At 39.3% G+C, this 25,520-nt stretch overlaps 1 protein-coding gene across 4 annotated transcripts in view; it reads right to left on the bottom strand.

The window, feature by feature from the left end:
• Positions 1-24,902, bottom strand: part of UBE2K (ubiquitin conjugating enzyme E2 K) — a 43,074-nt gene extending 18,172 nt beyond the window's left edge. The window contains exons 1-2 of one of the 4 annotated variants that reach the window (XM_050896704.1): positions 24,678-24,902; positions 5,218-5,311 (exon numbers count right to left, since the gene is read on the bottom strand). In XM_050896704.1, coding sequence (XP_050752661.1) covers positions 5,218-5,311; positions 24,678-24,740 — 157 coding nt within the window. In that variant the 5' untranslated portion in view covers positions 24,741-24,902. The remainder of the gene's footprint in view (positions 1-5,217; positions 5,312-24,677) is intronic. The other 3 variants (XM_050896702.1, XM_050896701.1, XM_050896703.1) reach the window with 3 other exon arrangements.
• Between the last annotated feature and the right edge of the window lie 618 nt (positions 24,903-25,520).

The following is a 25,520-nucleotide window of genomic DNA, read 5'->3' as shown; positions in this document are numbered from 1 at the left end:
ATAAATAAATGCATATAAAGTCAATCCAATAAAGTCATATTTGCTTATGCAAATCAGAATTTGTATTTCTTAGGTATATTTGATGTGTACATTCTCCTATAGTTTCTCGTTTCCAACATTGTAATTTCCACGCTCTATTTTAGTAAAATACACCAAACTATGAACCAAATATTCCCCAAACAGATGAAACAATAGGCCACAGGAACGTTCACGCTGAACATGGGATATTACACTATTTTGACTCTTTTCTGATACCTCATGCCAATAAATTTTCTTCAAATTACACAACTGGAATTAACTGTATTTAATTTTAAACTTTCTGGAACTGAAGAATGTTCGACTAAGTCATTTAAGAAAAGCTCCCACACTTTGGGGGGGGGGGGGGGGAGGAGGCTCCAATATTACTTCCATTATGTTCTACATTACTGTCTGAAGTAGTTACTTCTATTCCAATTCTGCAAACACTTTGACACACTAGTACTATTAATACAGTTTGCAGGATTACAGCATGTAATAAAGGATAGTATGAGCTTGGTGGACAGAATCACCTTCTACTGCCCTTTTCTAAACATTTCACATTTTTCTCTCCCTGTTACAGTATCATTACCTATGTCTATTTCAATTATAGTTTTGTTAACATTCAAGTTTACTATCAATACTTATGTCTTCTGAAGCAATCTCAAACTGTCTGCCTGCCCACTGAAGCTCATTTGCCAGGCAGCAGTTTAATGACAACAAGAACAGAGTATAACAAAACAGATACACCAATTTAGACATTTAGTTTGTATAGAAACTGAAACCATTTCTCCTCACATTTTTTTCCTCATCTTACTGCTGTTCTTTCAGAAAGAAACCTTTTCCCTTCCTCAATATACTTTGTTACAATTTATAAATCTCCTTGAATTAAAGTGGAAGTATCCACAATCTACTTCCTCTGGGGTTTCAAGAGTGATTTACTTTGTTGCAAATCACTCTATACAAAACCAGCTGTCAAGTAGTCTCCATACAGGCAGCAAGATTCACATGCACGAAAAAAAACCTCAAAGGAATACTCTGAACAGTTATAGTCTACAGCACGCTTTTATCTGTGCCAAAATGGACGTTAGCAGCTACTAACACCTCTCACTTTTAAAATGTAATTCAGTCTAATACACTACACCTGAAACTGGTTAATATCAGTTTGGTATTTTACACTACTTTCTACAGCTGGTTTTTCTCACTTAATACTACAGTAACTTGAGAAGATTTAACAGAAAATACAATAGAAAAAAGGCCAATAAATCCAAAATTATAGTAGTTAATGTCTAATTTGATCGCTTGTCTGCTTACAGGACAGCACAGGCGAAATATTTTTGAAGACACGTACATCAACAACAGACCTTAAGGAAGTTTGCTTTTCCTTTTGTCTGAATTGAAGCATAATTCAGCAGCAATTTTTCCTAAGAAACAGAACACTTACACTGTTCCTGGACTGCAAAAATTCATCAGTCCCTGTATGATTTTACTGCCACACCATTTTGTAAGGTAATATAAAACCTATCCTTAGGTATTACCATTTCTTCTGCTTACCATTAAAACTTGCCTTTAAAAGACAGACTATTACAGCCTTCTGCATAACAGGCTATTCAGCCACCAATTTTTTCCACCTGGAATGTACAAGTCCAAAAGATTTTAAAACTGCAGGGACTAATGAGTTGGTAATATTATTTATACAGTATTGTTGTCATGCACTGAATTTTACAACTAAAAATACAGGCTTGAAGACAAACTGAACAAATCTGGATATTAATATCCTTAATACGACATTTAAAATGCAAGTGACTAACATACTAACTTCTGCATGTCAATATTTCTGCAGAATTTTTTTTAAAAGGAGTATGCATATGTATGGCTCTTCTGTGGCTATTTAATACTTGAGATCGAATTAAACAGTAATGGCAGAATATTCCTTCTGTACTTCTACTGGAGCATATGTCTCACAATAGAGTTAGAGCAAGTTTTAACTATTTTCCTTGAAGAAATACCCTATTATAAATTTTGCAGTTACTGTGGCTTACACACAAACTTGGCTTGAAATTAATACCATGGTTACACAGAGTTTAAAAAAAAAAAACAACCAAAAAACCAACCTATCTATTGAAAAGCTCTTGAATCAAGTAAAACCCAGCAGCCATTAACCTAGACTTTCAAAGGTCCTCTCTCCAAACATACATGTTTTAACGTAGGATGCAAACGTGTTTCAATTGAACTTGTGTCTTGCAATATTCTGATAATTGATCAATATGAGTTGACACTACTGACAGAAAAATAAAAGCTGTAAAATTTGTCAACAATAGATGGCATTCTTCCTCTCAGTCATACTTGAACCAATGTCCCAACATCTCCTATAAAAGAATTTTGCAGCAGCAGTTTGTTTTCAGATACCTCACCAACTGTGGTCAACAATAAATATTACTGTTCACTTCACAATGGTCCTAGAATTCCCTCCTGTATCGCAGAATTGTCTGACCTGAACTACTGCATTAATTAGCTTTTCTTCATAATGCACTTCCTGCTGTGTCATTGTTCAGACTATAGATGACAGGAGATCAGTCAGTAATTACGCAGCATGCATTACTGCGTTAGTCATAAAATGTGAACTACACACACTGGCAAGCCCTTCATAACTACATAAGGGAATAAATGCATAAAATTATATTACAGAAATATTAACGTTCCAAAGTAAATTACTCAAGTGTCAGGAAATGCCAGAAATTGGGCTGGCGGTAACTTTTATTTTGCTCCTTGGTGTATATGCCTTCTAGATTGAAGTAAACATACGATAACATTACTTTTCCATGAGATCCCTGCCATAATCAGAATACATAATAGTTTTAGCCCCCCAAAAGGGATATTTACTATATTCTCATCATTAAATGTACTCGTATGCATGTAAGTATGCATGCATGCATTTCACATCAACAAATTCCACACTAAACACATATTGCTGATTTTCATTAGCAGGATATGCTGAATATGTGAATACACAGTGCTCAGCTTTTGAAATTTAGGTCTAGCTGAGTTATCCAGCATCACACAGAACCCAGTTCTGCAGACAGGCATTCAAATCTTTTTTTACCCTCTTCATGAACTGCTATACAGTTTTTAACTTTTGTGACACATGAATACATCTTTCTTTTAAAATAATTCTCGATACATTCTCCAAAAATGTCCACTTTATAAGCCAAGGTAATGCTGACCTGGAGGGAAAAAAAAAAATGGCAAGCCATGACAAACTAACTCACCCGAGGAGAATTAATTCTGTTTGAATGGAAAAGAAACAAACACCAAAAACCCCCAAAACAACACCCTCCCCCCACCATTCAGATGTTTCCTAGTATCCCATTACTTAATTTTGCAACATCTTAACGTCTGTATATAAGACTTGGTTTTACAAGACCAACTATATTTGCAAAAAGAACTATTACACTAAACAGAATGATCCACTTCCAAATAGGTCACCAGCATGACTATGTATTTTAGGTCCACAGCATAGTTCTCCTTTTAATTTAAAGGCACATGTTATAACCAGAAGAAATTATCTTCTTTCCAGACATTATCTTCTGTCAACTAAACACTAGTGGCTGATGAGATGAGGATAGAGAGGCATGGGGGAAGGGAGGGAGGGGGGAAACCACCATTATTTGCTAGACAGCAGAGGAACGCTGGGACTCAAGTTCTAGAGGGGAGCGTCCTTACCGTTACAGATGCTTCTACTTTTCTACTCTCTCCCTTCCAGGCTCATTTCCTTTCTCCTCAGCTTCTGACACCTTCTACCCCTGCCCAATATTCTCCACTGTCAACCTCTGTTAGGCTGTTTCCTCATCCTTTATCTGCCCTGGGCCCCAGCAGGGAGCGGGTGGAGGGATGGGCACTGGGGAGACTCTCCCTGCCCTCAAGTCCAATGCTGCTGCACCAGCAGCTCCTAGCCCGGAGAAGCAATCACAAGGGATGTCCTCCTTAGTGAAGATGCAACAACTAGGTTTTCATCAGCAGCCACTAACGCTCTTGAGTGCATATACACATATACCTACACAACAATTTTCAAGTATTTTCCCCACTTGATGAGAATTTGTTTTTCAAAATAATGACAAACAGCACTTGTCTGGTCTCTGGACAACGCTCAAGTCCCACTCTTAGCTCCAAGGCATGGAGCAACTAGAGCAACTGAAAACTTGGAAAATTGTTTTAATTTCCAACATAACAATTTATTTGCCTGTAACATTCCTTGAGACTTTTTTTTTTTTTAACTGGAAGTTCAAATTCAAATCAAAGTAGATACCTGGCACAAAAAATTTGAATAAAACACCATTTAAAAGTAACCAAAAATTAAAAAAAAAAAACCAACAAAACAAACAAACAAAAACCACTAAAAATCCTCATTTATCATCAAAGAACTTTAATAGAAGGTGTGTCTGCCAGCTCAATATATATTATACACAAACAGAAAGTTTACAAGTACCAGCACTATTGAGTAATTTGGTATCTCTGATGAACTGTGCTATAGTAGCTTCTGTTAAAGCTGCTATATGTAATAAGTTATCTTGCTTTTTCCAGACTGAAGAGATGCACGATTACTGATACCAACTTTAATAAACAAGAAAGTCAGTAAGGTGTAATTATTGAAGAGAGCTATAGACATGAAGTTCTACTATAGAGTCCTCCACTCCAGTATAAATTAAGTATTGGGACCCATGAATGCCCAAGATTAATCCCTAATTTAACTTTCTTAACTAATGGCATCTCTCCTTCAGATAGAAAAATGCAACATGTTTTTGAATGACCACCACATTAGATCACAGAAATATATGTACAGTTACATTAGATTCTGAAGCTCAGTTTCTTGATGCTTCATGGCTAAGGAGCTTAAACTGTCAAGACGGTAAACAAACAACTAAAAGTCAGAATTATACCAATTACACTGCACAGCTTACACCTGTAAATTAACCTTTGATATGGGATAGTCTACCCGACTGTAGAACAGATCTGTCTTCAGGCAACACAGACACCAAACTGAAATATCTTTCAAGCTTAAAATTTGTATATTTAAAAAAAATCAGACTATTTTAAAACATGTAGCTCTACATTTCTATGCTGTAAATTAATTTTACAAACAAAGCATCTCAAGACACATGATTTGAAGTGTACAATGATTGCATACACAAAAACATTACTTGCCTTCATATGGTGTGTCCGGAGGTCCTGCTATTTCTCCTCTTAATTCTGTAAAATTCTCATCTACAAGATCTACTTTAATTTGATTTTTGCTCGTCTTAAAAATAAACAGAGAAACAAAGAATCATAAGTAAGCATTTGACATACAGATTTCCCCCAAAATATGGTATTTTAAATTTTTAGAACAGTAATTGTTCAAAAATATATATATAAAAATTTAAAAATATAGTAACCTAAAATGAACAGCTATCTTCCAGTTGGAATTTTATTTCATTAAAAATAGACTATGTGAAGCATTAGAAATTTCAATAATATTACTTATACTATCACTAAAATAAGCAAAGCAACCCAGCAATATCTAAAGTTATATTTTTAAGTTGATTACATTTTTAAAAGACCATGATCTTTCAAATCAGCTATTAATTCTACATATCTTAAACTATAAAATTGAATTGACTGAGTTACACATTGGGTTTTTTCTTTTTTAGAGCAATTTAATTAATAATAGACATGATTGTCACTTTCACTGGAATACAGAAAGACTTCCCCAAATGGAGTGCTCACTATTTTTAAGCAATACGATGATCTAAACAGAATACCGTAGTCTTGCTTAAGATCATGTTTATCTTTAATATTTAGGCGTAAGGTACAATTTATTTATACACTTGAATGTCATTGTCACCTCCTCAACATTTTCACACCCCATATCAACTTGCCTACAAAATAAAAACACTGTATTTTGATACTGAAAAAAACATATGTTTCCCAGAAACTGATTCTCAGAAGTGTTTAGCCAGAGCTACTCATTCCATTGAATTTGCTTTCCAAGTCCAGAGAGCAGTGTTAGTGAAATTCATACAAATCTTCCAGCCAGTAACTTTTTTGGGGAGATGCAAAGCAGAATCTCCTTTTAGAAAGATATACCATGAAGTTTTTAGAGGTAAGTTATTACAGGTTTGTCCACTCTGCTACTTCTGTACACCATGCTCACTGACTGCAATACAGATTTCCTGAATCCTATGTTATTTTTTTCAAGAACTCGTATCATCTTCCCAGATCCTTTACAATTGCTCCAACTAGTTCTCCGCCAAAAAGCCCTGTACAGCTACACTTCACTTCTCTCTCAGAGTAAACCTGGTTGCTGACAGCTATGAGAGAATAGTTAAGTCAGATAAAGCTGATGGCTGCCATCAACTGGTTCTTGGCTCTACCAATTATGTGAACCATTAAGGATGCAGAATTCACTGAACAACAGCTGGGAGATTACCTCTATCTCCTTCCTGTAAATGTTCTATAGATTCAGTCCACCCCACCAAAAAGGGTGCTCTGCTGACCAGAGATGCTCACAGATATAAAGAAAAATCAAAGTTTAAGTAGAAGTTTCACCATGTAAAAGACCCTAATTAAAAGTTTCACTAAATTAATCCAATGGTGATTTGGGAGCTTTTTACATCTATAGCTATAAACATTTGTCTTTAAAACTCAGGTAAAAACCCTTCAACCCACACAAACGAGGCAGCACCTCCAACTGCATAGTTGAGGCCAAGTACTGCACTTCAAAAAACAAAGATTCAACCACACTACAAATTAAGAACGCACCATACACCTCCAAAATCAAAAGCCAGTTAAATACTAAATGTAATGGTTCTGTTTTACTAATTTATATCTATAAACTAGCTTTTTGTTTTAAGCTCAGCATCAGATCTTGTGTTGTCTCTCATGACCTTGGCTAAGACATCAGAGAAAAGAAGTTATTAACAGAATTTAAACATATTCTGGATTTATTTTCTTTCCTGCTACTGTTCATATAAGTTGCCTGACCAGAGAGCAACCAAAATAGTTTTCTTTCAAAGCTTTGTTTCCGTAATACTGAGCAGCAGAAGGACAGACTGTCTCAGTGTCGTGGTTTAACACCAGCCAGCAAATAAGCACCACACAGCCGCTCGCTCACTCCCTCCCCCACAGTGTGATGGAGGAGAGAATTTAAGAAAAAAAAAAAAAGTGATACTCGTGGGTTGAGATAAAGACAGTTTAACAAGACAGAAAGGTGGGCGGGGTGAGGGGTGAGGGGGAAGGGATAATAATAATAATAATAGAACACACAAAACAAGTGATGCACAATGCAATTGCTCGCCACCCACTGACCGGTGCACAGCCAATCCAAGCCATGGGGTCCTACAGCCAACTCCCCCTTGTTTATATACTGGGCATGATGTAATATGGTATGGAATACCCCTTCAGCTCGTTTGGGTCAACTGTCCTTGCTATGTCCCCTCCCAGCTTCTTGTGCACTCTCAGCCTCCACTGGCCAGGGTAGTATGAGAAGCTGAAAAGTCCTTGACTTACTATAAACACTGCTTAGCAACAACTAAAACATCAGTGTGTTATCAACACTATTCTAATCCTAAATCCAAAACACAGCACTATACCAGCTACTAGGAAAAAAATTAACTTCATTCCAGCCGCAACCAGGACACCCAGCGAGACAGCCCTCTCCAACAGCTAGGCACTGTAAGAAACTCCCTCTCTGAATCCAAACTCAATCATAGGCAACACATTCATCTTACAAGCTTTCCAACCCCCCTTTTAAGTTTTTTGCTCTCACTATTCTAACTGGCAGCTCACTCCACAACCTCACAATTGTTAAAAGCTTTCTAAACTACAATTTAGGTAAAGTTATAATCTATTTATGCCCACTTGTGACAGCATTGTTTCCCAGCTTCAACAAGTTTCTTTGTATCTCTAGTATTTATTCCCCTCACAAAATATATGGTATTTATACTGATTTCGCTTTTCAGCCTTAATTTTGCTCTAAACAAGCTGAAATATTAATCTCGCCATACTGATTTTTTTTTTTAATTTCTCCACTCTATGTCCCATGATCACCTAACTAGCTGTACATAAATGAATTTAGATGAAGTCTCAGAATCAGTGCCACGAACACTCTGTTGCACTCACTGAAAAAACATCACAACCAGCATAACCTAAAATCAAATTTGCCACCTTCTGTGGCAGCATGACACGAGGCTCAGATCAAGTGATAGAGTCCCAGCAAGGCTTCCTATGGAAGTTTTCGTCCTCTCCAGTGACTGCACTGTGCTTTCTCAGAGGCACTGCCCCTGTGCATTACGTCTTAGTTCACAAAGCAGCACTTTAGTTTAAATAACCAATACAGTTAATGAGTCACCAAAACTACCTGCTCGGGTAACGCAGTCATTCTAAGGTCTATTCAGGTTCTCCTGCTCTCCCTCTGTCAACTAGTAAGCTGTCAGCTTCACCTGGTAAGCTCCAAGCTGACAGCAGGAGTTCTTGTTCTTTGCAAGTAAACCCATAACTTTCCATCTTGAGGACTGAAGCAATAGCAAAAGGGATCAATTTCAATGATACAATCTATGGTTAACCCATGTTGCAGCTTGCTTAATTTTCTACTTAGCATTTTACTCTTCTTCAGTGCCCTGCACACTGTTGTACCAGCCCAGATATTCACCTTCATATTCAATTAGTACCACACTAGCTGTTCTTCACAACAAATCATTCCTGACTGCATAAATCTGGTAAAACAAACAAACAAACAAACCCCCTATTGCTAAGCTCAGTTTCTTTCCAGAGTCAGTGAACCTGGTTCTGCCATTTGAGATGACTGCTTTTATTACTACAGCTGTAGCTATCTCCATACCCTTATTTCCTTTGTACAGAACCTCAAGGAAAAATGGCAGGCTATATTACACTGTTTCAGTGTAAGGATTAATTTAATTTCGGGTTCATGCTTAAATTCTACCATGCCCTCCATATAACAAATGCATTTTTTTATCTACATAGCTGAAGAACCTTCTCATGCTACTCTGATAGAATTTTCAAGGTGCAACTCAGCTTGACCTTGCCAATTCTTGCTTTTTCCTTCATCCCTGGAGCAATAACTAATATTTAACTGTACTGAAGTGATTATTCATCCAATTAAATCTGGAGTGTTTTCCTACAATATTTCCCCTTTATGATGACCACATAGCATAAAATTACTTAATTTTAGCAGCTCTAACAGAATAAATCCCTGGTCTCCACCATAATCATCTGAGCTGTCTCTAAAATGTTACCAACAGCAGAGTTCTCCAAAAGCATGCCTCTGACACCGATCATTTTAGCACAGAATTCATGAATCAACTTGTGATCTCACAAGTTTATTTTCCAGAGGCAGTTATTCTACAAAGACCTCATTACGCTTCCATACCAAGTCTAAAATAGCATCATCTCCTGTTGATTCAGTAAGAATTTGGTGACTAAATCACTGGGCCAGCAATTCCTGAAATATGAGCCATGCCATCACTAGCAGCATTTATTCCCATAATCTCAAAGAAGTTAAATTCTGTAACAATACAATTCCCACTAGCATTTCTCACCAACATGAAAACACTCCATCGACACCAAAATCCTTTTCTAGGAATCTACAAGTCCAACACCACACCAGCAGAACTTCCCATCATCACACCTGAAAATTGCTTTGATCAAGACTGACAAAAAAAAGAGAAAGGAGTGTTAGTGCAACATATTACACAATGCATGATGCCATTCCCTCATCTTTTTTTCTTCATATTCTACTTGGATTATGCATAGTCTTCTTTTTAAATGCATCCCTTGCTTCACACTAGGGCTCTAGTCAAAAGTTTTGTAATCTTTTAGACCATCCCAACTGCTGAGACTCTTTATGCATTGCTACAGTCATGCTAACCCAATTTTATTCTGCCTTGTGGAGATTAAACCCAAGCATGGAAACTAAACTAAAAGCATGAGGCAGAAAAGTTGGGGAAGACACATATGAGGCACTTTCATCCATTACAAAAGCCTTATCTCTAAAAAGAAACCCAAAGGAATCAATCCTTCATGAAGAGTCATTCTGTGAGCATCTCCTGAAGACTGGACACTCAACCACATTTATCACAGTAGCTATTGATCGACAATATTTTGACTTGTCTTTGCCTGCCTCCTCTTTAAAAAAAAAAAAAAAAAATCCAGAATTACACTGTCCAGTTTTATATCTGAATATCTTCCTTGTATAGAACACACAATCCACTCCAGCAGGAACTCTGAAGAGTAAGTTCTGCCACTGTGAAGACTATCACACTCGTCTTCTCCACTTCCACTAAAATCCTTTTAGAGAGCAGCTCTGGACCTTGTAATATTACTCTCAGCAGAAAACAAGCTCTTCTGTTCTTTTTATTCACCATAGTCTACAGACCTTAACAAGGAGTCCCTCATTAGAGGGGCCTGCCTTCTTTCTGCCATTAACCCACTCTTTCTCCTGAGCCTTCCACGCCATCTCCTTCTCTCTTCTCCAATCTGCCTTTAAAAAAATTCTTTTATTTATGTGTTATTCATGGCCCATTATCCTCTTCACTAGTCCAGTACCTCCACTCTTAAAAATCAAAGTTTTCCTTCACAGAAGATAAAAAGCAAAAAGAGAGCCAAGATAAAACTATAACATATCAACATCACAGGAGCACGTTAAGTCAAGATGATAAAAATTGCACTGTTCTAAACACTTCTTTCCCACATACAAAATACTATTTACTACATTTACCAAAAAAAGTAATTTTATATATTCCAAGTTCCATCTTGAGATAAGTCTCCTTCCTGAAGACTGCAGGTAGATGAATTTTTTTTTTTTTTTAAGAAGTAGGGATTACAACTGCATCAGAATTTTTTATGCTTTCTAAAAAGCCTCCAAATTCTACAGTTATTTTGATAAGTAGGCTATCAGAAGAAAAGTTAACCTCAACTAATCAGCATAAAAATGCCTATTATCAGAGCTGGCAATGTATGGATAGATACTGCTAGGTTTAACCAAAAATGCAGGAATAAGATGTTTTTAAATATTTTATTTTTTTTTAAATTACATGGCCAGCAGTTTTTGGCATCTACGTTGAACCCTCTTGAGTGAAAGGAAAAAACAAACCCCCAAAACCCTCAAAAATCCCTCACACTTCCATGTCAGCCATGGCTACAAAACACATTATAAACTTAATACCGGATGATGATGGCATACAAAAAAGGAATTTTGAGTGAGGTTATTCTAGAACCAACCAGCTCTACTTACTCCCCCCCAACATTATCTTAACATTAGACCTTTGATCCCTGCATAATAAAATTACTCTAAAGAAATGTAACAGGTCAAATTCTCCACTATGCATCCATTAGCATACATACTATGTGTTAAACTGTTGTGGTCAGAACAAAAAAAGAAAAGAAATTACATTTATTAGCAATATTAATAGCTTCAATTCAGCAGGTTACTTTCTTAAAAAGAATAAAGTAGTGTCAAAATGAATTATTACTTGTAAGTTCTAAGTGTATCTGTCTAACCTTACATATTCAGATACCACATGCAAAATTCATATAAAATATCTTTGGGTATAAATGCTGAGATGGTAAATAAGGATTTATAAAAACAAAAAACAACACACACACAAACAAAAAAAATCCTACTTTAAACAGAATCAGATTCAGAATTTAAAACCCAATAGTTATTTCTGAATAACTCTGTACGTAAAAAAACCAACATAAAATCCTGCTATTCTATACAGCAATTCACTATCTGCAGTCTGTGATTTGATAGGTCCTGTAACATGATTTTCCTCCATCTTAAGGGGAATATACTCTATATAGGATAAAGTACTACTCTTTCCTGTTAATTTACTTTGTTTTTACAGAAAGTAACTCATAGAAAACTCTAGAAACATATGTATACAAAAAACCACCTCAAAAAACCAACAGAAAAACCCTAACCTGAAAAGACACACATATAAATGATAAATGATGTGTATAGATAAACAAGTCTAGTTGCAATAAAAGCAGCTAAGTATTAAAACTCTGCAATCATTTAGTGCTTTAAGACTAGCAACTTACATGCTAAGGAAAAGTTTTAAGAACTGACAAAAATATTAAAGAATGTACGTGCCAAGATTTCAGCAAAGATGAAGGAATAAATTTGAAAAATTTCTGCAGAATTTTCTCAGCCAAAGACAAAGTCCACTAGCTTGTGAGGAAGGGCATGCATTTAAAACAAAATGCTTTCTATCACTAATTATTTCCCAATCACATCAATAAAAAAAAATTACTTTTTATTTATCTTTCAGACAGAATTTTTAAATTATTGATTCCTCTATGAGGTAAACTGGCAATAAACACTTCTTAACCTACCTAAAATCTAATCAAAATTTAGTTACTTCTTTAATACAGCTATGACTTACAAATGTAAAGTAGGTACTTTTGAACATCCAAACATTTTATACTGATGCTATAAGGATCAATATTTAATAAGCCAAATTAAGTAAGAAATACTTCACCCTAGTCTGAAGCCATGCTAGCAAAATTAATCTATGGTACTACAAAGTTACTAGTGTCTCATAGAACTCCTTACCCTCCTCTCCATTTTATATTCTACCACAACAGTCCTAATCTACACCAAAATCTGGCATGAACATATCTCAAGAGAGTTATAGAAGAAGATCATCTGATTGACTATCATAATGAAATCCATATAACACTATTTTTGCAAAAGGCCATGAGTACTCTGAGTCAACATAAGTGTTCAGCAGAAAACTCCAACCTTTCAGCTGCAGTTTACTCCATTAAACAATTATTTATAACTTAAAAAACAAAACCAAGTTCGTTCTTATGCTATTTACCAATCCCCTGCAAATCTGCGGATAAATATTCAAAGTAATTTTGTTTTGCCATAATTGTCACATTATTTTCTTACACTCTTTTGCTACGATACCATTAACTCTCTAAACTTAGTCCAAATGATTCAGCTCTCTCCCCTTCACTGGTATGCCAGAAAGGAAGGATCCTAACAAAAGCTCACCTCTTAGGCTGCTGTCTAAGAAGTCACCTACCAGCCTCTCCTCTCATCTCCCTGGCTTTACTTTTCAGACCAACACTCTACGTTCTTAACCCTTTGTTAGCCCAGAGTAGCTCAGGATAAGTACATTGCATCCGCTTAGCTCACTCTTTTGCAAGAAATGGGAAAACAGCAAAAAGGCAGGATATATCACTCTGCTAGGAAGCAAAGTACAGAACACTGTCCTGCAGCAAAATGGCAAATTCAACTTCAAAAATACTGAGGTCTGTAAAATTCTTGATATCCCTGCCCCCCAGTCACAAAGAGCTACCAAAGCAAGAGGGAATAGTTCAATACTTCGGAGGTATTCCTTCAGACTCACTCCAGCTTAAAAGCTGGAATCAAGTGCATCTCCAGAGCCTGAGCTTGTTATTATTAAGAGGAGAAGCAGAAATGTCACATAATTACCACAGTCAGGCCTATGAAGAATACACGCTGCACTATCAGTTGAGATCAGCAGATCACATTTGCATTCTCAGAGAGAGCTCTTGCTGACCTTCAAAGCACAGAGCAACACTCATTTGTGAAACAATCAAATGTTTGGGGCAGGGCAAGGAGAAGAGAGGAAACAAGTCTGTCTAAAGCACATTAAAGAGCAGTTTTCCTAGATAACAAAAGGTCATTACAAAGAAATGCATTTTCTTAAAACGCTCCCATGTTCTTTGACCCTACTATCAATTTCAGTCTTGAAGTTCTTCCACATTTCACATTCTATTTCATTTCACCATATTCACATGTATTTTCTAGAGTTATGCTTGTTTTAGTAAAAATATGTGAGATTATTTTTGCATACTAATTTTTTTCATTTACTGATCAATATACTATGTTATTAATACGTAACTTGTATTTTAATATATCTAAGGAGCTACAAATATGAATACTGTGTGAATTCTGCAGTACTGGTAATAGACTCAGACTAGAATTTTCATATTTATCACAGTTTTACTTATTAAATGCATCTTGATAAGATTCTTTAATAAAACGTCTTAACAAGAGACTAAACCTGTGCCAACCTTAAAATTCTGTATTATTACACGTTTACATACAAGAACAATACTGAGAGGGATTTTTTTTTTTCCTGTCAACACAAAACATCTCAAATATTAAAAGCACCTTCATTTTGCAAGAGTTAGATTTGGAGCATCACCAAGTTTTACTAAAACTTTTTTTATTTAAGGTATCTAAATACCTATTCTTGCTAATGTTCAGCTGTTAAAACATCACTCTACCAAAAAACGTGAGAGACTGTACTTCCACGGCAACTTAAGCCAGTCTAACAGCTGCCAAGGTCCTGCCTTCCTCCTGGTCCTGGCAGAACTAATGTAAAGGAGGGGGCAGGATTTTGGGCAAGTGTTCATGCAACTGCACAGCAAACATCTGAATTAAAAGTATCTTAGTTCTTTCATTTTAACCCAACTCCCTGATTTGATTCACCACAAACACTGCAAGTAAGAGAAGGAGCACTAAAGTGGGAAGAGGAGACCAGGCTGCAGGAGGAATGTGACACTGCTTCTTGGCACTGCCTTAGGACAACTTCAAAGAACTTTGAAACTTCAGCTCTAGTGTCTGTCTAAACTATTTCTGACAAAATCATTGCGCCAGTCATGGACACGCAGAGGTGTAACTGACACAGCTATGCTGACATAAGCCCTAAGTGCAGTTATACAATCATTGCTTGTCTCACTAAGGGATAGCGTGGTTAAACTGGTAAAGTTATGCCATGAAAGCTGTGTACGTAACAGCATACTTACACTCCCGTACTGGTGTAAGGGCCCCTACACAGCCATAAGCTATGTCTAACTATGCAAGAGATTTACAGTACCTAGGAGCATTAATCATGGGCAGGAGTTGCCCAAACCTAATCTGAGCGCCACTGAGATACTAACATCAGAATGGGCACAGTGCAAGGGACTCCTGTTCTGGATAACCCCGTTCAGGAAAGCCTAAATGAACAAGCGATTTTGCAGGAATGCAAGATACGTTTTCCTTACCTTTCTATGCACAGTTCTGTCTTTGATACAAAACAACTGAAAAACCCTGCAGATAAGGTATGCTTTAAGTCAATTTGAACCATACTTTGAATTAGTCATTCTACAAACACACAAAACCATTTGATGCAGATTCTGCAGTCAATTCTGTAAGTCTACCCTACTTGGGTTGCTAGTAATTCTATATATGGAGGAATCACAGGATTCAGCTCATTTTAAATCAATTATGCTAATTCATTTGCAGTCCCAGAGCTTGAAGACTTGTGGAAATAACTCAGAACAGTTTTTCTGTACTAGTTTCCCATATGGACACCCTTATTCCAAAGTGGAAGGGTTTACCTAAACACCATGAAAGTTCTAAGAGTTTCCAGAAAGGGAGCAAATACAACACAGTTACCATAATTTCCATTTGTATATGCTACCTTATTTCACAATAGCCTCCTGTACTTAAACACATCCTAACACAGCAAAAACTTAAAAAGACTTTCTCACAGTTCACTTTCAGCTAAAAATAAAAAACGATATATATTTGGCTTGAACTAAACTACCTATTTAAGTAAAACATGGACTAATGCATTTGTGGGTTTGGGTGTCGTCGTGTGTGTGTGTGTGTGCCCCCCCTCCCCCGCTTCATAAACACTGTACAAACATACTTTAGAATCTGAAGGCATGTCACCTTAAACCTTGATATTCTAAAGTAACTAGGCTTATACAATCATTAGTCTTTCCTTTCCCAATGAACTGTTGATCTTACTGGCTAATAATGAATAGAAATGACGAAATAATGAACACCGATTCATTTCCTACGTGTCTTGTGACAACAGATAAAGGTAGACAGGATAGCCCCTATTAGCATCCCAACAGAAGAATGATACACAGTATGAGCTCAGCTCTCTTAGACATAAGCATAGCCAAATTGGAGTTATACTGTACGACTGACTGAGTTTTATGGTGTCCAATAAAGCATAAGTGCTGAATTAAGCTGCTTCTGTAGCCAAGGATATTCACAACATCACTCTCCTGTGCAGACACTTCGAAGACTAGAGAGGAGCAATCCATGGCCTTAGTACAATTCTGTTACAACATACTAGAATAACAGACACAGATCTAGTCCTCAAACAAGGTTATTTTTGCTGCTCACAGAGGTAATTATTTATTATGCAGATACTATTTTATGAAATACTCATGGCAAGCATATTCAAGTGCTCCCAATTCAAATATTACAAGTATTAACACTAATATAATCTGAAGGGAAAATGCTAGATAAGTCAGGAGTGCAAAAGTGGACTACATCCCTAGAGTGCCCTATAGAATACTATTCCTCAAAATTCACACTCTTTGCCATAAAAGAACTAAATTGCTTATTTTCCTTATCTGAATTGCAGCAAAGTTTTACCTAGTTTGTCAGAGACAAAAAGATAAGTCTGCATATTAATGATAAAGTTTAACCAAAAGCATTTTCTCAATTTAATACCAGCAGCAATTATTAGTGTAAAAGTGATGAAGTACAGTAATGACAACAATCCTTACTAGGATTATGAAACAAGTTAGAAACTGTTTAACAGGTGAATAATTTAAGAACTACACTAAGTACTTGCACTAGTTTAACAAGTTTAGTGCAACTGAAAGACCATTAAACAACTCAGGATTGGACTCTTAACCAGCACTTTCTTGCAGTTTATAGTTACACAAATTTACTATGATAAAACATTAACTTTAATTTTCATACTGAGTAAAGTGAACTAACCTTAGGACTCGTACACTTCTTTCCTATTAAAGCCAAACTCCTGGAAACAAGCATAGAAGAATGAATGGGAGACTGGGAAGGTTAAAAGATTGGTTAATTCCTACTATCCCTTAGGTCCATGAAGAGTTGTGGTCAGAGGGTACTGTCTGGTAGCTGCGGCCTAACCCCTAATCCTAAACTGACTAACCCAGTCCTGTAACCAGTGATTGCTCTCTTTCCTCAGGTTTTTAAGAGACTACCAGAGACAACCAACTGAGCCTGACTCCAATGGAGACCAAATTTTTTTCTATTTTCCACTTACTCCCAAAATCTTTAGGATGCTGTCAACTGATATGTAGACCATCCACTAGAAATCTGGACTCAACTGGATATATGTTAACATGAAAAAATGCCACTAACTGAACATAGGAATGAGCAATAGATCTTGCCTTCCCTGCACAAATATTCCCGCTACCAATACTTGGCCAACTCATAGGTCTGGTCAAATGATCACTAACATTATATGTTAAGTATTTTGAATCACAGATTTAAGTAATATTCACAATACTAGTGCTTATTAGTATCTAGGTAATACTGATCTTAAAAGTGCAATGGTATTATATTCATAGAATTTGAAAAACAGCTAAATCGTTCAGATAAACAGGCGTAAAACTACAAGTAAACTAGTAATTCAGAGAAATCACCTTAGAAGTGAGAATAATAAGCAGTTTTCTTAAAACTTCCTAGTAAATGTATTTTGGTTTGAGCCAACTATTCTTTAGTTACCAAAAAAGTGACTTACGGACAAACTCATTTGAAGGCAAAGATCTACAGGTCCATTCTGCATTATTTTCCAGTACAAACTGGAAGACATAACCAAACACACCATAGACGGGATTAAGAATACCAAAGATGCACAGTAATGGCATTTCAGTATCCTTTTTATATAATTATAGGAAACAGGCCTAAACCTTGTCTTGCCTAAAATCATAGGCATGGCTTGAAATACACAGTAGACAAAATTCTTTTTGGCAATGTACAAAGGATCTCACAAAATTATTTTAAAGTTAAGATAATCTTCACATTTCAGAGAAATGCAGCTTCAAGAAGCATTATGGATATCATATCTGTTCTACCTTCAGGGTTCCAACCTAGAACTTGTTCAACCTAAAAACCTTGACAGCTTTGCATCTACCAGAAAAACCCAGCCTCTGATTTGAAGAGGAAGAGGATTCATTATTATCTTACAACAGGGGAAACTTCTGAGCTAAAAAGTCTACTTTAAAATCCTTCAATTTGTTTACAGGGGAAAGTTTTACCGGGTGTGGCAACAGAGTTGGAGCCTCTGTCTGTACGTCTTCTTTCACAAACAGAAAAAACACAGTAATTAAAAAACAAAATTATACTAGAAAAATAGAATCATGTAGGAAAAGACACCTGGGTAGCCTCTAGTCCTACCTCCTTCTCAAAGCGGGTCCAATGAGAGCAGGTTGCTCAAGAACTTACTGAGTTTTGAACATCTCCAATGACAGAGATTCCACAATCTCGCTGATCAATCTGTTTAAATGTTTGACTACCACTAGGGTAATTTTTTTTTTCCCAGTGTCTAGTCAGAATTTCCCATGTTCCAGCTTGTGATTGTTGCCTCTCATCCTATCCCCGTGCACTTCTGAGACAAATCTGCTTCTTCTCCAGAGCCTCTCATTTGTATTGTATTTGTGGATGACAGGAAGATGTCCCTTTGAACAGTTCTCTCAACATCAGTTTTCTCACTCTCTCCTCACACATCATGTGCTCCAGCCCCTTAACCACTTTGATGGTGTTCCAGTATATCAATGTCCTACACTGGAAAGCCCAAAACCGGACACAATACACCAGATATGCTCTCATAAGCATGGAATAGAGGTGAAGAATCACTTCTCGCAACCCACTGACTAAATCCTTGTTAATACAACTCAATGCGGCTCAGCTTCCGTCTTGGTTTTGGCTGGGATAGAGTTAATTTTCTTTCTAGTAGCTGGTACAGTGCTGTGTTTTGGATTTAGTGTGAGAATAATGTTGATAACACTCTGATGTTTTAGTTGTTGCTAAGTAGTGCTTATTCTAAGCTAAGGATTTTTTTCAGTTTCCCATGCTCTGCCAGCAAGCAGGTGTGCAAGAAGCTGGGAGGGAGCACAGCCGGGGCAGCTGACCTGAACTAGCCAAAGGAATATGCCATACCATAGAACAACATGCCCAGTATATAAACATGGGGGGAGTTGGCCGGGAGGGGCAGATCACTGCTGGGGCCATTGATCAGCAGGTGGTAAGCAACTGCATTGTGCATCACTTGTCTTTTCTTGGGTTTTATTTCTTTTTTTTTTTTTGTTATATTCCTTTTCACTACAATTATTATTAGCTAATATTATATTTTATTTTACTTTAGTTATTAAACTGTTCTTATCTCAACCCACGAGTTTTACCTTTTTTTCCCCGATCTTCCTTCCCATCCCACTGGGAGGGGGAGGGGGAAGCGGCTGCGTGGTGCTTAGTTGCTGGCTAGGGTTAAACCACGACAGCTTCTTTGCCACAAGAGCACTGCTGAATCATGTTCAACTTGCTCTCCACCAGGCCATGCAGGTCTTTTTCTGCTACCCTGCTTTGTTTCCAGTCAGTCTCCAGTCTGTATGTACTGATGCATGGCATTATTTCCTCCCAGATGCACGACTTGGTACCTACCTCTGTTGAACTTCAAAAGGTTCCTGTCAGCCCATTCATTTCTCCAGCCTACTAAGATCCCTTTACATAGCAGCCCTGTGATCCAATGCACTGACACCCCACCACTGCTTTTTTATCATATGCAAGCCTTCTGAGAGGCCGAACAGAGATTGGTACCAATATAATAATGTCAGTGTCCTGGTTTTGGCTGGGATAGAGTTAATTTTCTTTCTAGTAGCTGGTATAGTGCTGTGTTTTGGATTTAGTGTGAGAATAATGTTGATAACACTCTGATGTTTCAGTTGTTGCTAAGTAGCGCTTATCTTAAGCCAAGGACTTTTCAGTTTCCCATGCTCTGCCAGCAAGCAGGCGTACAAGAAGCTGGGAGGGAGCATAGCCAGGACAGCTGACCTGAACTAGCCAAAGGTGTATTCCATACCATAGGACGTCATGCTCAGTATATAAACTGGGGGGAGCTGGCCGGGAGGGGCAGATCACTGCTGGGGCATCGGTCAGTGGGTGGTGAGCAACTGCATTGTGCATCACTTGTCTTTTCTTGGGTTTCACTTCTCTCTTTTTTTTTTGTCATATTCCTTTTCATTACTATTATTATTGTTATATTTCATTATTATTTTTTATTTTACTTTAGTTATTAAACTGTTCTTATCTCAACCCAGGAGTTTTACTTCTTTTTTTCAATTCTCCTCCCCATCCCACTGGGAGGGAGCAGGAGTGAGTGAGTGGCTGCACGATGCTTAGTTGCTGGCTGGGGTTAAATCATGACAGTCAGTTTAGAAGTTCTCATCTTTACGCCTTTTTTAAGTCTACGCGTTTTAATTAACTACGCACGCTCTAGCTTTATTCACACAAACAGTCCCACTGCACTCACTAAACCTCTACTGACTTCAATGAGACTATTCTTACAAATCAGAAGTTAAGCATATGTATTAGCAGAAAATGAACGCTGTTCAAAAAGAATCTGTGGCAGATTCAGGAGCCATAATAGAAGACATCTCATTCTTATATATCTGCGTTGGTTCTACATGATAAATGGGAAGAAAAACAAGCATTCACAATTTCCAACAGGAAATTATGAAGCAAGTTACAAATTTTAACTGCTACTTCAGGTATCTGCTCATGCAGATATTCATATTCCATAAGTGCAGTTGAGTTTAATTTATTCTCAGCTCTGTTTGGATTTACCTCCCATGCAGATAAACCCCTGCCTCTTGATATTTGTAAGAGAAGAACATTTTGTGGTAGACATACCAGCAACTCTCTTCTTGCTAGGAGGAAGCTATGTTTCCCAATGAATTACCTTCAGTACCAGAATAGTGGTTTCACCGTAAGGTATCTATTAGCCTCTGACTTACAGATGGCCCGAAAACACCTTACATTTCTACATGATAGAAGAAACTGGATGGCCAATTAAACATGGAATCCTTCAATGCCAGCATAATATATTTTCTTTAAAGCATAACACTGATGCTCTATTAAAATAAGAAAACAAGTCACACATTGTTTCAGATACCTGATGAGCTACAACCACTTCTCAGCATCAGTCTTTAAGTGACCACAAGATTTTTCAACATGTTTCTATTCATCGCTAAATGTCAGACAGATTCTTCCTCTCATAAGATAGCTGCTTATAAACAGAGAGCAGGTAAGGATTTGGCTACCCACTGCAGCATTCCAGTAACTCTATTCTGAAATAATACCAGCTAACCTTCACCAAAGCCTTCTCCCACTTACCAAAACTGGGATATTATTCTCCCTCCACCTATTTACTGGTTTCTCCATCATGCTGCAGCCTCATACTTTTGTTCAAAATACATTTTGCGGCTTTAGAATTTCACCCCATAAAACGAACAAGATAACAGATTAATGAAATGACAGAACAAGAAAAGAGATAAAAGTTGAGCAACTGATGCCTTGCCTAGACTAGGATTTGGAGTATGATCTGATTTAATGTACTGCTTACTCATTTTAGAATTTTAATACAAGCATAGTACTTGTACTTATTTAACACATATTTAACCACTCAAGTTACTACCTAGACTAACTTAACAGTTTCATCTTTGTTAAAGATGCAGTACCTCATCTACCTTAGAATTTTAAAGCTTTTTCCACATACAAAGGTAGAAAGTTTTATTTACGTCATACTTTGGAGAGCACTCCTGACATAGAAATTGTTGTTAGTTTCATCTATTTAATTCAAATATTGAAGAGATGCAAAGTTACAAGGATCTCTCTTAAATACACAATATCCCACTTCTTAATGTGTAGGGCTTATAATAAAACTACAAATAATAAAGCAAGCGGAGCAAAAATGCTTCTGTTGCTCAAGCGTGAAAAGACTTTAAATGCTTTTTCAAAATACGCAAGCAGCCCCAGACTCAACTTAAAAAAATCAGAAATCCTTCATCTCTTATCTGTAAACCAGAAAGTAAGATAGTCTAAAATTCACATTTTAGTGATTTCCCAGAAATGCCATTTAAGTCAAGGAAACAGAAAACACTAAGTAATATGAAAAGTATATTTAGTCATATGCATAGCAAGGATCCATAGCATCCTTGTCCAAGGATCCACAGATCCTTATCCTAGCAAGGATAAACACACTTTTCAGAACTCTTTCTTCACTGGTATTTAGAAGTGAAATTTGGTGCTTCCAATACATACTTCAAATGCAGAAGGAATTAATTGCCATCCAGCTGCTCCCTTTTAAAAACATTTCTGGTTCCACCACTCTATTTCAGCCCGAAGGTGAGTACTAGAAGACAGAGAACAAACTTCCTATGTACTTTTTCCAAGTGTGCCTGCCTCCTCCCCCAGGCATTTGTGTTCATACTGCATCTGCAAGGAAACAGGGGGGCTGCTCTTCATGTTCAGGTGTAGTTCAAAGCATCAAATCAAGAATAATTTAAGTGCAGATAATGTGAGCCACTTTGCTCACAGAGGGACTTAAAACTTTTAAATAACAAATTTAGCATCACCATTCACGAAAAAGTTTTCTTTTTTTTTTTCAAAGAAACAAGGTTTAATAATCATTTTAGTACACAAATCACAGAGGAAAAAAAAACACTTTTTTCCTCTGTGATTTGTAGTATTTAGTTATACCTCCATTCACCATCTCAGTCCACATGTGCTCAGTGGTACTGACACCATCGTTTGACTGCCTTTGAATGTACAAACATGCAAGCAAAGTTTTTTGTGAAATTTAGACAACCATTGAGTAATGCTGAAATTTTGCATTCAAGACAGGGGACTTAGTATATTCTGTAAACAGCAATTTTATAGATACTGCTATATCAGTATAACATTCATATGTAGCTTGCTAATGGCAGGAAAAAGAAGAAATATCAAACTCTTCTGTATTGTAATTTTAAAATTCCATAATTTTAGTTTCATAAGAATTGTGGTCTTATTTCTGGGAAGCTTTAGGCAGCTTAAAGGCTATTTCATAATATTATTTATTTCCAACATTCTGTACTGAGCCCTTCAATGCATAGACTAAACAAACAGGAATAGTGAAAATTGTGCTCACTAGATCCAACCTTTACAGTAAGAAAATTTAGCATGGATCTCCCCCAAAACCTATGTAAGTTAAGGTCTCTTTTTTTCTACATAAAGCAAAGGGAAAGGGTCTTGAAGCCTTAGACAGCACTTTCAAATAAAGACTTCTTTGTTCCCACAATATCAGCTGGTTATATGGGGTACAAGGTCTAGATTTTCTAGCTTTGGCATAAAGGTATCCACCTAGAAATTTCTCTTAGTTTACATGCAATTCTGTATTCGCTGTGCAATAGCTTCGTGAAATCAGCCTGGGCTCTGAAGGCAGCTGTAAAACAAGGCCCGTACATTTTTCTAGGGGCTAGTTCAAGCTGCATAGCAACAATGCTGTTAGCACACAATTTAAAAGCACATCAACTACTGCTACCCCAAACACATTTTCCTTAAGTCATTAGTATCTTTCAAAAATCATCCTCTTGATTTTTCCTCTGTGAATATGTCCAGATTTCTAAAACACCAGCTTTAAGAGTTACATATTCACATTAATATCTCACAAGCATCTAACCTGCAACATCATCCCAAGTAGGACGACAATGACGACACAACCATTAAAACCTATCTGGCTGACATCCACCAACTTGGATACAGACACAGCAAAAGCTGTATGGATGCAACCCTGCAAACGCTGCTGTATGTTCCCCCAAACTGCTCAGAACTTCTTTAATGTCCCCCTGAAAGTAGTAAGCTTCTCTTACTGACCACCACATACCTCAAAACATACTGTTAAGGAAACGAGGTAACATGATTGAAATGAGTGAGACTTTAAAAGCATCCACCTGAAGGTGAGTAAGCCTGCAGTGGGATAAAGGAAGTTCTGTATTAAAGTAACCTAAATAAATAGGAATTTACTTGCAACCCTTTAAAAAAAAAAAAGATAAAATTAAAACCATACTCTGCAGCCTCAGGCACTGACTGACCAGCGGGGTGAGTGAAAGGGGATGTGTGACATCATGTACCCCCCATCTCAGCCTCACCAATTCGCTTCATCACCTCCCGGCCCGCACGGAGAAGCCTCTCCCCGGCGGAGAGGCGCGTGGGCCTGGCCGCGCGCGGGCGGCGGCACTCACGCGCGTGCGGAGGGAGGCGGGCGGGCGGGCGCGGGTCGGGGGCCGCGGGCGCCCCGCGCCGGGCAGGCCCCACCCCGCCCCGCAGCCTCCGGCCTGGCAGCGCGCTCCCGGGCATCGGCCGCCCGCCGCGGGGACCCTCGCCGGGGGCCTGCCTGCCCGGCCTGCTCGGGCCGCGCGCCCCCCGCCACCGCCACACTTCCTGGGCCCGGCCCGCCGGCCCCGCTCCCCCCTCGGGCCGCCGGCGGCTCCCGCTGCCCGCTGGGGGAGGGGCTCCGCGGCCCCCTCCTCCCCCCTCCCGGCGGCTAGCGGGTCCCGTCTCCCCGGGAATCGCCATTCCCCTCCCCGAGGCCGTGGGACGGGCCCACCCCCAGCGCGGGGAGGTGGGGCCGAGGGGGAAGCGGGGTCCCCGCGCAGGCCGGTGGGGCGCCCGCACCTTCCCCCGCTGCCCACACTCACAAGACACACACACACGGGGAAGGGTGGTGGCGGCGGCACGCAGGGGGAGGGGGAGAGGCTCTGACCTCCTCGCTCTTCAGCACCTCCTTGAACTCCCGCTTGATCCTCTGCACCGCGATGTTAGCCATCTCCGCAGCGGGCACCCACTCGCCGCTGCCTCCGAGCCGGGCCCAGCGAGCTGCTCCGCCGCCGCTCTCGCTGGTAAACTCCCGGCCCCACCAAAATGGCGCCCGCGCCGAGCATGCGCGCTAGCACAGCCGGCTCTGCCGCCGCTGCTGAGGAGGGGCCGCCGTGTGCGCGGAGCGGAGCGGGCACCGGGGCTCCCCGAGGGTGGGCGTCGAGTGCTGGCCGGCGGGGGCGGCGGCATGCGCTCTCGGCCTCCTCCTCCCCGCTGCCCCCGAGGGAAGGATGCCGCCGCCTCCTGACGAGGCGCGGGGGTTTCGCCCCGCTCGCCGCCCGCCCCGGGAGACGCCTGCCTGCCTGCCTGCTGCCGCTCGCCGTGTCATGGGCCGGGCGGGTTCCCGGCGGCGCCTGGCGAGAGCGTGAGGACAAACGTCTGCAGGCAGAGCCCTGCCGCCGCCCCGCGCCGCTGGCGGGCCCCGGGGCAGAGTTAAGGCGTTTGTGTTGTCATGGCTCCCGCCGCGGGCGGCGCGGCCCTCCCGGCCTCCCCGGCCCGGCCCTGTGCCCGCAGCGCGCAGCAGGGGGGAGCCCTGCGGCACGGGGCCGGGGAAGGGGGTGAAGGAGTGCCCTCGAGAGGGCTGAGCCGGCGGCTGGGCTGGGCTGGGGCGGGGGGTCCGAGGTAGCAGGGGAGAAGTCTGAGGTGTCCCCGAGGAAACAGCTGGCTCAAGGAGCAGCTGACATGTCTTCTAGTGAAGTCCCTGAGCAAAAATAACCAGGAGGGTTTTCAC

Source organism: Gymnogyps californianus, chromosome 4, assembly GCF_018139145.2.
Source record: "Gymnogyps californianus isolate 813 chromosome 4, ASM1813914v2, whole genome shotgun sequence".
NCBI lineage: Eukaryota > Metazoa > Chordata > Aves > Accipitriformes > Cathartidae > Gymnogyps > Gymnogyps californianus.
This window is presented reverse-complemented; position numbering and strand designations above follow the sequence as displayed.